This window comes from Carlito syrichta, unplaced genomic scaffold, assembly GCF_000164805.1.
Source record: "Carlito syrichta isolate Samal-C Ts95f unplaced genomic scaffold, Tarsius_syrichta-2.0.1 Scaffold304285, whole genome shotgun sequence".
NCBI classification, from domain to species: Eukaryota; Metazoa; Chordata; class Mammalia; order Primates; family Tarsiidae; genus Carlito; species Carlito syrichta.
This window is the reverse complement of record NW_007248381.1, coordinates 115793-131829: the sequence shown is the minus strand read 5'-3', so window position 1 is coordinate 131829 and position 16037 is coordinate 115793. Positions and strand designations below refer to the sequence as shown.

Here is a 16037-nt window from a genome sequence, read left to right as displayed (position 1 = left end):
GAATGTTTTCAGCTTCTGCCTGTTAAATATGTTGTTGGCTGTGGGTTTATCATAGATGGCTTTAATTATTTTGATAAATGATCATTCGATGCCTAGATGGTTAAAAGTTTTTATCCTGATGGGATGTTGGATTTTGTCAAACACTTTTTCTGCATCTGCTGAGATAATTATGTTCTTCTTGGTTTTACTTATGTTTATGTGGTGGATTATATTTATTGATTTGCATATTTTGAGCTAGCCTTCTTTCCTGGGAATAAAGCCCATCTTGTCATGATGAATGTCATGATGAATGTCATGATGAGTGATAATGTACTGTTGGATGGAGTTTGCGTATTTTGTTGAGAATTTTTGCATCAATGTTCATCAGGGATTTTAGCCTGTAGTTCTCTTTCTTTGTTGTGTCTTTGCCATTTTTTGGTATCAGGATGATATTGGCTTTGTGGAATGAGTTACGAAGGAGTCCTTTCTTCTCAATTGCTTAGAATACTTTCAGTAGGATTGGTTCCAGCTCTTGTTTGTCGATTTTTTTTGTTTTTTAAATTACTGAATCAATTTTGTGACTTGTTATTGTTCTGTTCAGGCTTTCAATTTCTTCCTGTTTTCATCTTGGGAGATTGTATGTTTTCAAGAATTTATTAATTCCTTTAGACTCTCTAGTTTATACACATACATATGTTTATAATAATCTCTGAAAATCTTGTATTTCTTCAGGATGGGTTTTAATGTCACCTTTTTCTTTTCTGATTGTATTTATTTGTATTTACTCTCTCTTTTGTTGTGTTATTCTGTCCAGGGGCCTCTTAATCTTGTTTATTCAAAGAACCAGTTTCTCTGGGTCTTTTGTGCATTTTGTGGGGGTCTTAATTTCACTTAGTTCTGCTCTAACTTGGTTTATTTCTTTTCTTTTGCTAGTTTTGAGTTTCGTTTGTTCTTGTTTTTTCCAGTTCCCTTATGTATGACATTAGGCTATTTATTCAAGATCTCTCTATTTTCTTTATATGGGTGTGTATTGCTCTAAACTTCCCTCTCAGCATCACTTTAATGGCATCCCAGAGGTTTGGGTATGTGGCATCTTTATTTTCATTTATTTTTAATTCTTTTTTCTTTATTTTTGTCTGACTGGGTTAATTTAAAGGATCTATCTTCAAGCTCCAAAATTATTTCTTCTGCCTGGTCTAGTCTGCTATTAAGGCTTGAGTTTTTGTTTTGAAATTCCTGAAGTAAGTTCTTCATATCCAGGAATTCAGTTTGGTTATTTCTTAGGGTGGCCAAGTCAGCTTTCACCTCTTGGACTGTTTTCGTGGCCTTTTTGATTTGGATATCCACTTTCTTTTGGATCTCATTGAGTCTCTTTGTCATCCACAGTCTGAATTCTATGTCTGTTATTAGGAACAGATCATTCTGGTTAGGATCCATTGCTCAGGAATTGGATTCTTTGTAGGTATTGCAACACTTTGGCTTTTGGCATTTCTGGTGTTTTGGCACTCATTCCTTCTCATCTTTTTGGGCAGACTTTTTTAATTAAAATTTTTTTTAAGTTGCTATCATTGGGTTGGAGTTTTGTAGTGTTTTTTTGTTTCTTATGGATGTGTCTGTGATGTGTTTCATGTATGGTCTAGTGGCTTCTTTTAGTGCCCTAACTTCTCATTCTCTCCCTTACCCTCACAGGGAGAAAAGGGCAGAGGCAGTGGTAGTAGTGTTTGGAGGACAAAGGGGCCAATGGCAACTTCTGCAGGCTGTGTCCTCGGGGCAGCGCTGAGTCACAGCTATAGTGTTCAGGCTGGGGTGTCTGCGTGGTGCCAGGAGGCTCTACCTTGTGGAGGGTCATGAGGGCAGGTGTCTGGGAGTTGGACCTGTGAGCATGCAGATGCAGCCCACCTTGTCTCTGTCTTCCTGATCTGCTGGTGGCAGGAATAGAGGGGGTGGTGCTGTCTAAGGAGTTTTCCTTCTTTGTTTCCTCATGGTCTGTGTGTGGGAGGAGCAGAGACAGTAGTGAGGGCAGCATCTGGGAGGCGCCAACCGACACACCACCACCAAGTTGATCAGGTAGGGGTGGGACAGCCTTTTCTCACTTGGGCGAGGTCTTTTCTCTCGCTTGGTGCTTGGTTGTGGGCCACAGGGGTCTGGTTGGGAGTCCTAGCACATTTCTTAGTCCTCTTGAGTAACTGTTTTCTCAGTTACAAGGGCTTTCATCCTCACCTTGGAGGGTAGTGACGGTTAGAGAAAATCTGTGGAAAAAGTATAACCTGGTGGTTCTTTGAGTACTATTACTATTATTCCTGTTGTTGTTATTTTTGTTAATTCTGCTGATTCCATGGGTATCTTTACATTTTAAATGCAGAATCATTTTGAAATACAGAGGATGCTTCTAGCTGATATAATAATATTACATTTATTCATTAAGTGTTGCTAGTATTCTTCTTATTATTATTATTTAGTATCTTTGCATTTCAAGCATAGTGTGAAGTGCAGAACAAGGCAGACACATCCTTGCCTTCATGGAGCTTATATTATGATAGGGACACTCCTCTCCCTACTCCCCCCCTCCACACACACATAGAAGCAGCCAGAGAGTAAGTTGTGCATTATTGTAAGTACCATAAAAGAAATGGACAAGTAGTGATAGGGAAGGCCTCTCTTGGGACCTGAAGAGAAAATAGAGGAAGAGGCATTCCAGATTGTGGGAGCAGAAGGACAGGAAAGTCTTAGTGCTTCTTAGTAACTAAAGGAAGACCATTGTGGCCAGAGCTGAGTGGGCAAAGGAGAACTAAATAGGGGTCAGAGCATCTTTGAACTGTCAGACTTTTGTTTTCTTTCTTTTTGTCTGTCTGTCTATCTATAATCTATCTGTCTGTCTATCTATCTATCTATCTATCTATCTATATCGTCTATCTAGCTATCTATGCCAAGGGTATCTAGTGAAGATTTTCTTTTCTTTTTTCTTCTCATTTAAATGGCATATTTAAAGGCCAGATATCCTACACTTGGATTTCACTATACTGTCCACTTTTCAGTCACTCAAGTGATTTTTCTTGAGTGGCAGAGCGTGATACCATCATCTTCTGTGTTGGTTAGTTTGGTGTAGATTGCCTCCTTCAGACACATGGGGGGTGGTCCCTGGTCATAGTGATTCTGAATGTGCCGGGCTGTTTTCTAAAGTCAATTTCATTTTCTCCAGTAGGATTCTTTTTGGTAACAGATAGAACAAAGTATAAGAGCCAGATGTATCTGTGGAGAGATGAATAAACTATAACACATCTAACTTTTTCTGAATTGGAATGGAAGATACACTGAATGCATGATTGAAGTTTGCTATTGTTTTGCAGGTTTGTGTTCTGGTTGTTACTTTGTAAAGAATTTTAAATTCTGGCCTTCCTTTCAATCTCCTCTTCCCTTGAAGAACCCTGGCTCACTTGTGAGAGTTATCAGTATACAGAGAGGGGGTTGAGCCCCCTAGTAGTCCTCTAGGATTTAAAGTAACTTATTTTATTAAAAGTATTGAAAATTAAACAAACAAAAATACAGGACTAAGAAAATATATATTAGAGTTGGAATGTTGAATGTAGATATTCAGGTCTTAGGTCTCACACAGATCTATGTTTAAATATTAAAATCATGCCATCAATTTGGTTTTGATCTTTCTTTTGGTCTGGGGAAAAGATTATCTGATCATATCTGTGATTTCTATTGTGCCTAAGAAGAAATCTACTAGTCCTAAAAAAAAAAATGGGAAAACAAATTGTTACTACCATTACCAAAATGTAAGCAATTCCTCCCATATATCTGCAACCTTCATTTCCATGTGGTGATTCTTGATGCCATTTCCCCCTACATAGTAAAAAGCTCCTGCTGAAGTGGCACAAATAATAAACAAGATGATACATTGTAGTCTGTTACATTCAGTGGAAAGTGCTCAGGCTTTGAGTCATGCAAGCCTGTCAAGCCCTGGCTTTGTGACCTTGCTGAAAGTATATTCTTAATAGACAAGTTGTTTTTATCCCTGTTGACCCAAGTGTTCTTTAACAAAATGACTATCTTTAGCCTAGTTAACAGAACTATTATAAGATTGAGGAGGTTTATACAAAATATCTGGTATGTAGTAGGTGCTCAAAAAAAATATTATTGGTAATTCTGGAAACAGGCTAAATTTACTAAACCCATCCCATGACCACTACTAGCCTAACATTGCACATCTGATTTTTGAAGTTATTTTTCAAGCCAGTGTAGATATCAGTTATAAGATATATGCCTTGCAAGAATTAAGTGAGATGACATAGCGAGTGTGAAATAATTTTTTGTTAGAGGTAGTAATATAAGGCTATATGAACAAGTTAGAGTTGACATTTTTTGAGAAATTAAAAAGCGTTAAGGGGACGGAGTAGTCCTTATAGAGGAGACAAAGCCTGTTTATATGGCCTTCAACGTCACTACTCTGTTCATATCATAAAATAGTCCATAAAGGAACTCATCAAATATCAGTGTGACAAGAAATAGACTCTGATATACTCATTATTTTTTTATTTGTTATTTTTTATTTTTTTGAGTTGGAGTCTCAGTGTCACCCAGACTGGAGTGCAGTGGCACGCTCACTGCCATCCCAGTGTTGACCTGCTGGGCTCAGGTGATCTTTCCGTCTCAACCTTCCAAGTAGCCAGAACTACAGGCACATGCTACCACGCCTAATTTTTTATTTATTGTAGCAATGAGATCTCACCAAGTTGCCCAGGCTGTTCTCGAACCCGTGGGCTCAGGCAATCCCCTCACCTCAGTCTCCCAAAGTGCTGGGATTACAGACTTGAGCCACTACGCCTAGCCAATACTCGTTAGTGATTATCTCATTAACTGTCTGGATGTTCCTGAAAAGTTAGTTAAATTCCATTTTTCAGTTTGCAAAAACACTTGGCCAAAACATTGGCAAAACTGAAAAATGTCGCAATTATTTTGAGTACATTTTCCCTGAGCAATCACATGTTCCATTGTCAAGCAGAATTGCAGATCAAGTGTCATCCTTAAACACTTATGTAGTGAGTATCTTGGGTTGATTTCCTCAGGCTGGAGCAGTTGAAATTTGGAGGGTAGACTTGTCTCGTTTCACAGTAATCAGTGGTGAAGCCACTGTTCACCTGTGGTGGTAGCCATTCATATGGATTCATAGATCCTCATGCTTTTAATTTTAGTCTTTAGGGAAAGTGCTTACAAGCTACTGCATCTGAACTGTGCTCAAAATAAAATTTCAGGATGAAAATACAAACTTCATTGTTTTATTGACTGGAAGTGGAAAGCTGAACTTGAAAGAACCAACTTGAAATCAGTTTCCAACTCTTACTAGTCACATGATTTTTGTCTGAGTGTCAGCTTCCTTTAGAGAATAGAAATAATACGACCTCCACAGAAGGTCACTATGAGGGTTAATGAGGTAATAGAAGCAGAAGTGCTCACAAGCTATCTGCACAGTTTCCTTTGCAGCCCTTTCCTCTTCCTCTTTATTCTCTCTCTAGTCTTCTTGTAGCTTTCTTCCTTCTCCCACTTACCTTCTCTCTCCTTCTCCCCTTTTTCCTCTCCCTTTCCAAGTATTCCTTTCAGTCAGCTAATGGATTGGTATTATCACTCAATCTCAGACTGAGTAAAGAAAAATGTATTTAAATAATTTTGTTTTCTTATACAAATAAAATTCCTTTCAATACATGGTATTCTCGATTCACATTTTTTTTTGGATGATTGACAGCTTGAGGCCATTATGGAACACTTTAATCATGGGATTAGTACTAATAGTTTATTACTTTTGCATTGAGTACAATTAATGCTCGTTTCTTCCCATAGTTAATCTCTGAAAGTTAAATATGCACTCTCTATATAAGCTGCTTTATAGCTAAAACTTGGTTTAGGAAAAAGCACTTAAACAGGTTTTAAGGGTAATCATTAACTTGATTAGTGAAAAGTCCACAGTGGTTTCATGGTATTTCTTTCTACTGTCTTGAATATGGGTTTTTTGGCATTGTTTTCTAAGCGAAGATTTCATTTCTTTTTCTGAAAGGAAGATAACAGATTCTTTCAATAGAAACTATTAAAATGGCTTATTGATTACTGACTTCTAGAAAAGATCTTAGCACATTGTAATTTACTGAAAAGGGAGGTTTTGGTATTTATTATGTGACAGTAAAGGTATTCCAGTATCTGTCTTGACAAGATAATTAGGTAAAATTGCACATCAGACAACCTACTTTGTAGGCACAGAAGAATCAGTAGATGGGCAAAGGGGCAAGTAGTGTTGATTGAGAGAGATTATATTCAGAAGCAAATCAAACACAGAATTAAAACTGTTATGATTTAGTCATTGTCCATTTTATAGATGAGACTGACTTGAATACTCTGTTTATCAGGGTATTAGGAATGAAGTATAACAGGAGAACTCTTAGATTATTGCTGCTAGGAGAGAGAATTTGTAACTGTGTCATAGTATCTTGTTTTTGAAGTAGTTGTTTGTTTGGGTGCTTAACCTTCATGAATTGATGGTGGCTTTGTGATAAGGTCAACAAACACATACTTTGAGTCCATACAGATCCGGATGCTTAGTCTTAGAAAAGTCACATAACCTCTTTGAAAGGCAATTTTTCATCTGTGAGTTGATAATTACTGAGCTTTAACTTAGCTAGCAAGTAATCAGCATAATAAATGCAAGTTTGTTTTCTCTCCTCCATTCTGCATGTCATTCTACCTGCAAATCTTTGTTGTAAGAGTCATCTTGACTTTTAGGTTCAAATAAAAGCTCTTTCCTTTAAAAAAAAAAAGTCATCTTAGTGGGGTTTTACAGTTTCTCATATACCTCTTTACATTGTTTTCAGACTTCCTTTTGCATGTTATGAAGACATATCATATATTCTGTGATTCTCTTGTAGTACTGTGTGTACAGTATCGCTCAGAGATGACGATGTACACTTGGAATAGTGATAGTACCAAGAATATCTTCTGACCAGCCAGCCAATTATATTCACTATTCCTTGCACAGGCCTTGTACTTTCTTGTCTTGATACTTAATGTTTACGCTATTTCTGCTTCATTCCTTTCTATAATGCCAAACTCAAGTATTTCTTTCACTAAGCCTTCTGTTATCATGGATTCTGCCTCCTCTGCAATCATAGCTTTCAGTGATTCTACTCTTTTTTTTTTTTTTTTTTTTTGAGTAGGAGTCTCACTTTTGACACCCAGGCTGGAGTGCAGTGGCACACTCACGGCCACCACAGCCTTGACCTGCTGGGCTTAGGTTATCCTTTCTCCTCAACCTTCCAAGTAACTGGAACTACAGACGCATGCCACCACCCCCAGCTAGTGTTTTTGTGATTTATTGTAGAGATGAGGTCTCACCAAATTGCCCAGACTGGTCTCGAACCCCTGGGCTCAGGCAATCCTCTCACCTTGGCCTCCCAAAATGCTGGGATTGCAGGTTGTTGAACCACTGTGCCCAGCCGATCCTACTCTTAATTGGACTGCATCGTGTGCCCTCAATTTCCCTAGATTTTCAAACCTGGGTGAGCATAGTGCCTTGTACACAGATGACACCTAAATTTTGCTCATTGGCCCAGCTATTTGGCATTCATGAGACCTATAGTGAAGGTATCCTTAGTATCACACAATTGTCCTTGGCATTAAGAAACTAAAGATAAAGATGTAGTATGTCTGCACACAGTGGCTTATGCCTGTAATCTCAACCTTTGGGAGGCCAAGGCAGGAGGTTCACTTGAACCTAGGAGTTTTAGGTTATAGTGAGCTAGAATTACACCACTGTACTCCAGCCTGGATGACAGAAGGAAACCCTGTCTGTTTAAAAATAAATAAATAAATAAAAAATATAAGATGATCTATTCTATCAAGTAGCACATAGTCTAGTATCTAGTGAGGGAGACAGATGAGGTAATAGTTACAGTATATTCTTTGTACCATAATAGAAGGATATTCAACCTGTGTCAGTAGCTCAGAGGAGGCAGTCAGGGAAATTTTTATAGACTGAGGGCATATTTATAGATAGGGATATTTTTTGTAGATGTTTGAACTGTATCTTAATGGAAAAATAAGATTTGTCTTGGAGTGAAAGTAAAAAGACCAGTTTATAAAATTACTTGATATTTTGACTTTGTAGATTGCCTCTGTTATCCTACATATTGTCACACTCTCAGAAAAGTTTTAAAACACAATGTATATCAGGGGTCATCAAACTTTTAAAACAGGGGACCAGTTCACTGTCCCTTAGACCGTTGGAGGGGCAGACTATAGTTTTTTAAAAAAAAAAAAGGAATTTGTTCATAGTTTTTTTTTTAAAACTATAGTCCCCCCCTCCAACGTCTGAGGGACAGTGAACTGGTCCTCTGTTTTAAAAGTTTGAGGACCTCTGATGTATATTAACTTTATCGACATATACCAAAGCATATATCTTTTAGCCCTTTCTTAAAGTGATAATTTCAATAAGTGGGTCATCATATTTCGGAGGAATTGCCTTAAAACTGTGTGAAGCCTAACTTTGATGCTTAAAGGTCTCACCTACTGCCCCCAGGTGCTTCCATTGCTACTTCTGAGAGGCCTAGAAACCAGGCATTTCTGTTAGTGTGGAGGGCTGCTGGAAGGACTCTTGAAGTGCAAGCGTGTCCTGTACGCAGGGTGTTGGAATTGCCTAGACCAGAGCCTTAGTCCATGTTCTTCTGTTCAGGGAGAAGCAAAATTAATCTCTTCCCTCCCTAGCCAAAAAGCATCAACTGATCAACCAAAAAAAACATCTTATTTTTCCCCCCACAATTTAACCTTAAATAACTTTTAGAATTACATTTCAAAAACATCTAAGTTAGGATGAATATATGAAGATATGTGTTTTTACTCAAGTAGCATTATTGCAGATGATTCAAGTGAAAGTACAATTATGTCTTCTTTCCTATTTTGATTTTATTTGAACACAGTATAACGTTTACTCAATAGAGTATCAATTTAAGATTCTTGCATATAAAACTGATGCATAAAAGTTGGGTTTTTTTGCTCTCTATTTCCTAAATTCCTGAAAGAATAAAGCTGTTTACATTTCTGTAAGGAATCATAGATTTTAAGTTTTTTGTGTGACATGAATAAATGATTTATAGTGGCTCTCCCAACTGCAGGAATATAAAGTGATACCTGCTTCCCAGGGTTTCTATAGACCACCTGAGATATGGAAATTGTGTGGAGCAGCAATAGGCATCTAACACATTCATTTCTCTTCATCAAGCTGACTGGGTCCTGGTGGCTTACTGTCTTTGATGAGGCAGGAAGAAGGGACCTATCTGAAGGAACGTTTCTTCCTAGGTTCTTGTTGTTGTTGTTGTTGTTGTTTTTAATCATTTTGTTTAATAAAGAAACCAAATCTTAACACCATTTCTTTGACTCTTAATTTCAGATTGTCCACAGTAGAAATTGAGAACCGTGCCCAAGCCCTTCATCTCTTTGAGACTTTGAACACTGATCCTGAAGCCTTTCACAAGCACATGGTCAAGTATATTTACCCCACTATTGGTGGCTTTGATCATGAAAGACTTCTGTATTATTTCACTCTTCTGGAAAACTGTGGCTGTGCAGATTTGGGGAAATATACCATTAAACCAGAAACCCACATTCGTCTACTGAAGAAATTTAAGGTAGTTGCATCAGGTAAGATGATCCTTTCCCTGCTCAAACTCATTGTTTTTTCTTTTAAACTCATTCTTTTTTTTTTTTTTTTTTTGAGTTGGAGTCTCACTCTGTCGCCCAGACTGGAGTGCGATGGCCGGGGGCCACTGCAGCCTCCACCTGCTGGGCTCCGGTGATCCTTCTGCCTCAGCCTTCCAAGTAGCCAGAACTACAGGCATGCGCTACCATGCCCAGCTGATTTTTTGATTTATTGTAGAGATGAGGTCTCGCTGCCCAGGCGGGTCTCGAACCCGCGGGCTCAGGCAATCCACTCACCTCAGCCTCAAACTCATTCTTTTAAATCAAATCTAGGGATTAATTTTCTGTGTACAATCCTGTTCATGCATTATGGTTGTCAGAGCTCTGAAACCATGGAACTTTGAAGCAAATCGACCCCAGTTATTATCTTTTCAACTCCTTGACTTGCGGTTGAGGAAATTAAATACCAGAAAAAGTAAGAAACATATTGAAAGTCACACAATGACTTATGGTAGACCTGGTAGTAAAATCCAGAATTTTGGACTACTGCTCCAAGGGTTTCTTTCCTACACTCATGGGTTATATATTTCATATATATAAATGACAAGGCTGAGATACTTTAAAATAGGCAATTTGGCAGAATTCCACTTCATTGGAGACTATATGTGTAAAATATGCATGGAACATTTAAAATAAGAACATTTGAATCCTTGATAAATTGTGGAAATCTTTAGAATGGTGTCTTTATACTCCTAACTAAGAAATTAAACGTAATGCCTTTATACTTCTCAACTCTGTATGACACTTTATAATTTACAAGGCACATTCAACTCTATATATTAATTTGAATTGTGATGGTGTGCTTCAGTGTATTAGTTGTTTCTTTAGTAGTCAAGTCAGACACTGGCCTAGACACAGAGGATAAGGAATAAGGCTCAATTTTTGCCTTCAAGTAGCTGGTGAAATGCCAGACAAATAACAAATGAATATAATGCATTCTGGTGAATGCACTGATAGAGGAAAACAGGTGCTGTGGGAGATTGAAGCGACATGGAGACATTGCCATCCCCAGTGTACAGATGAGGAAACTGAGGCATGCAGAAGTTGAGTGATTTATCTAGGATCACACAGCTGATTAAGTTTCAGGCTGGGACTAGATCTCAGATCTACTAGTCTGTCTAATTTAAAATCTCAACTATCTCCTACAGCTAAATTCGTAGGTCTTTTCATTCAGCCATGCAGAGGGCTATATGCATGTTTGAAAGCTCCTATATGTTTACTTTGGAGTAAACCATTGATCTGCTTTCTTTTTTGTTTGTGATAGGTCTCAATTACAAAAAGCTGACTGATGAAAACATGAGTCCTCTTGAAGCACTAGAGCCAGTCCTTTCAAGTCAAAATATCTTATCTATTTCCAAACTTGTTCCCAAAATCCCTGAAAAGGATGGACAGATGCTTTCCCCAAGCTCTCTGTACACCATCTGGTTACAGAAGTTGTTCTGGAATGGAGACTCTCACCTCATTAAACAAGTACCAGAGTCCTCACCGGAGTGGCTTCACGCCTATGATGTCTGCATGAAGTACTTTGATCGCCTTCACCCGGGTGACCTCATCACTGTGGTAGATGCAATTACGTTTTCTCCAAAAGCTGTGACCAAGGTAACCAAAAAGATAGTTTAAAGTGGATTGAGCACTTTAGAGTAAATGAAAATTGCTCTTACATTTTGTAAATATTGTTTTTATTTCCTTTCTTGAAATGGAAAATAATTACATGTTGGCTCTTTCATTTATTTATTTATTTATTTTTTGCTAAGCATGAGATGTTTTAATTGGGAAATTATTTTCCTCTACTACAGATGTGCAAATGTTCTAAATTAGACATGACTAATTTTCATGTACCTTTTATACGTTATGGTTCTCATAATATGTCATTTAATAGTAAATACACTTAAATACTAAATAGTAAATATGTAATTTAATAGTAAATAGAATGGTATATTTACTATTAAATTCCTTCCAGTTGACAAATGTAAAGAAGTTTCAGTGCCCAGCCCAGATTACCTGCATTCAGAACCCAGGCTGACAGCTTAGCTGTGGGTATATTGAGTCCTTAAAAATGTCATGCAGGATACAACTTGGTGATGGAATTATTTGTAGGGGCGCATATCACATTTTCTAATGTCTGCACCATGCTCAGGTCTGAGCCCTTTGACTGGATCCTAATGCCTGTTCTCCACCCTCAGCAGTGTGTAGTTTCACTCAGAATCGATGTTGGCAATATAGGTTCTTCTCCTCCTCTTTCTAGCCCTCTCATCCAGACACCACTGCTGAACACATGTAAATTTTCACTGCTTGAACCCTGGTCATAATCTCTCCTGGGCAGAATCTTCAGCCTCTGCACCCAACTGCGGAACTCTGTTGCCTCGGGAGCTCACTTTTGATCTTCTGCCCATCTTTGCTATTGTCTTCCCCTTCCTCCACATCAGAAGGTCTTCCCAGTTCCTATCCCAGAGATTTTTATCATTGTTAATATCCTGGAAATAGAGTATAAAGGCTAAATATTGCAAACCATTCCTTTGGAGGTTGACAGGCAGAGGTTCAAACATATGAGAAGAATGCTAGTTTTAATCAGGTCTATAGATTAATAGTTGTAGAAAACCTAGACCTTCTTTGTTTTCTTATTATTATTTCTAATATTTGCAAATCATTTAGTTAATAACTTGGTATTATTTTATTTTATTTATTTTTTGAATTAGTATCTCACTCTGTCGCCCAGCCTGGAGTTCAGTGGCATGATCACAGCTCTCTGCAGCCTTGACCTCCTGGGCTCAGGTGATCCTTCTGTCTCAGCCTCCTGAGTAGCTGGAATTACAGGTGCCTGCCTCTCCACCTGGTTAATTTTTAAAATTGTTTGTACAGATAAGGTTTCATTATGTTGCCCAGGCTGGTCTCAAATTCCTGAGCTCAAGTGATCCTTCTACCTTGGCTCCCTAAAGTGTTGGCATTACAGATGTGAGCCACCATGCCCAGACAAAAACTTAGTTTTAAATTTTACAATCACTGCTATAAAAAAGAAATAATCATTTTTGTTTTTATTTATTTATTTATTTATATTTTTAGTTGGAGTCTCACTGTTGCCCAGACTGGAGTGCAGTGGCCGCTCCCGGCCACCACAGCCTCGACCTGCTGGGCGCCGGCGATCCTTCCACCTCAGCCTTCCAAGTAGCCGGGACTACAGGCATGCGCTACCACGCCCGCCCGGCTGATTTTTTAAATTTTATTTATTATAGAGATGAGGTCTTGCTGCCTAGGCGGGTCTCGAACCCGCGGGCTCAGGCAATCCACTCACCTCAGCCTCTCAAAGGCGTGGGATTACAGGCTGAGCCACCGAGCCCGGCTTTTTGTTGTTTTTAAAGAGAAAAATAACTATGGTTTTTAAAGGACAATTGCGTTATTTGAAAAGAGCTTCTTTGGAGTCATGTACTTCTGTCTTTGAACTCTGAACCTACCATTTATCAGCTGTGTGGTTTAGCTTCAGGAATCTCTTAGACTTTGAGGCAGAGGCTGTGACTGGGTAATCTGTGAGATAGAGAATATTGTTACCTTGATATTGTAGGTTAGGAAACATAAGCTCAACAAAGTTAAGATGGTAATAGAGAAGCCACAATTTGAACTCAAGGAAACTTACTCCAAGGACTTTTCTCTTTACCACTGAACTCTCCTACCTCTAAGAAGTTATAGAACAAGCAGTTAGAATTAAAGAACTTGAAGCCATTCTAGAAACAGTAGGAGAGCAAGTGGGACCAGAGAGCCCTGAGCATTTTTCAGTCCAGGAGGAGCAGCTGTCCTAGGATGTCTCCAGAGCAGGGCTGAGGTGAAATGATGAAGGCTAGGCAAGAACCTGGGCATGTACAGGAAGGGACAGAGCCAACTGTGGAGTTTGAAATCCAAAGAAACGTCTCAGAGCTGAGACCTGTGAACTGGCTGAAGGGGCTGAACAAGCATACAGATCAGCCAGCAACGTGTGGGAGCTCCACCTTTGTGCAGGGCATACTCCCTCTTCCACCCTCATGCTGGAGGTGTTCTTAAATATTTTATGCAAGAGCAGGAAGGAAACCATTATCAGTTCAGTCAAGGCTGTATGCTAATTGTGAGCATGTATGTGGAGGGGACAGACAGTTTTAGACTTGCCAACAGCAATTATTTATTCATGATTAAACTTAAGAGTAGGGTATAGAGTTCACTCAGGAGTTTTAGCTGTTATTTATGATGTTTTATGTCAGATGATTTTAAATTACAGCACATTCTCATCACCTTAGTTTCTTAATCTTAATATTTTCAAGATGTCTACCAGCCAACTGGAAATGTATAGCATAGTTGTTTGTGCACATATGTGTATTTTTCTGAGGAGATGCACAGCTGACCCAGTAAAGATTCAGTCTGTTAATGATTGCATTGCTTTGTCTTAGCTCAGATGGTATAATCCAAGCATGGATGTTTCTTTATTGTAAACTATTCTCAAGAGGTGGTTTTCTCCGAGCCAGGTAAGTTATAGAGAGGTGAGACAGGTACATTTAAAATTAGCTTTACATCTTTATTCTAGCCACAGTATTTTTTTTTCATTTTATTAATTGACAAGCTTTTAATTTTCCATTCAAAAAGGGTATAAAGTTCAGATAAACTGCATGTTTGAAACCACGCAATGCTGACCTATGTATATATAGAATGAGAGAGAAAGTATAAAAATCAAAATGAAACACAACCCACAGATGTCAGAAGACACATTTGGAAGAGGAAATGCATCTGGATTTGCCCAAATTTGCAAAACACCAGATGTTCCCACAGCTTGTACATGATGTTAAAAATGTAAAATAAATGTGTACTGTTCATACACAGTGTGCAGTTTTCAAATGTGTACCCACATTTAATTTAGAACAAAATTTTTTGAAAGAACTGGTAAACTAATTCTAGTGTGCATAACAAGAACTATAAGCAATTGTTTACTTATTAGAATTCAGAGAGGAATATTCCCAAAGCCAGAATTTAGTCCCCAATCCACTGGTAAAATATTCCAGGGAAGACTCTTTGTTTTCATGATAACAGTCATTTAGTTGCCATTTGCAGTATCAGAATTCTTAGAAATTCTGGGGAAAATATTCACAAATAGCATTATGTCATGTAGGCAGAGAGTGAATTTGTGTGACATTTGAGATGACTAATATGCATAAGGGAAAATACTTAAGTGTATTTGCATGAAATCTAAATTGTTTGGTTGAGTCACATTGGAGTTGCTCTCCTATTGCTTGTCAATTCAGCAATTACAAACATGTTCATAGAAGGGACAGAGACAAAGTTAGTGGGTTAGAAGTCCAGGAAAATGGTAAAAGAAGCTGAAAGGCAGGTCCAAACACGGTTTGCTTGGTTGAGACTTGATGTGGTTAGATAAGGGGGAGCATATATGTGATTTGTGTTTTCTACTTCCCACTTACTTTCAATTGCTGGTACAACCACATCCATAGATGAGTGCATGGAAAATACTTATCTCACTTATGAGAGGCTATCTAGAAGTTTGCTGGGATCCTTCTTTAAAAATCCCCAGGTAGTTATAGACTTTAAAAAGGTCCTCTAGTACCCAGTCTGGTATTTTGCCACTTGGAATTGGATAGGCATTTACACTGCTCTCCCCACCCCGCAAGTGCTCACTGCTCCAGCTCCTAACGTGTGTGGCCCATTGCCATTGTAAACCACTGTTTCTGATGGGAACATGTCTCCCTTGAGTTGGAGCAGAAAAATTGTTGCGAACTTCTTGCCTAGTCTCTCTGACCTTCGAACATCATTTCTGTTTATAATTGAGCCACTCTCCGTGCTTGCTTGTTTGGTTTGTTGACTTAATAAAAGACATATTTCTTTTACCTCCGTAAAATACTCACTGTTTGGTTCTGCCTTCTGGAGCTATGAAAACAGCATAAGAACATCTTTGATAATATTACTGTTCAGATTCGTGAAATAAGCTACTATTTTCTCCCTTATTATCCAGACTGTTTGGCATAAACATCTGGAAAAATACATTTATCTTAAGGCATGATTTGACCTAAAAAAAAAAAAAATTTGTTTCCTGAGTTTAAGTCTTGTGGTAGCTGTAATGTCAGAGTTTCTGCATTGCTAATACTGTCACTTCACTAAGGATGGCAATATATCTTTCACCATAATGAATAATCAGTCTGAAGCCTATGTAAAATGTTTAGAAAATGTATATTACCTAACTGTATGGCATAAGTCAGGTTCAGAGTGAATCATGAAGCATTTAGGTTAGCTGTGTGCCATATATGGTTAGATGCCATAGGAGACATTAAACCGTAAAAGACATGCTTGTATGA

At 38.2% G+C, this 16037-nt stretch overlaps 1 protein-coding gene across 1 annotated transcript in view; it reads left to right on the top strand.

Annotated features, from left to right (window-relative positions):
* NBAS (neuroblastoma amplified sequence) overlaps nt 1-16037 on the top strand; it is a 230770-nt gene that overhangs the window by 100530 nt on the left and 114203 nt on the right. Inside the window, exons 18-19 of the mRNA XM_008059599.2 lie at nt 9413-9663; nt 10985-11319. Of these exons, the coding sequence (XP_008057790.1) occupies nt 9413-9663; nt 10985-11319 (586 nt within the window). The remainder of the gene's footprint in view (nt 1-9412; nt 9664-10984; nt 11320-16037) is intronic.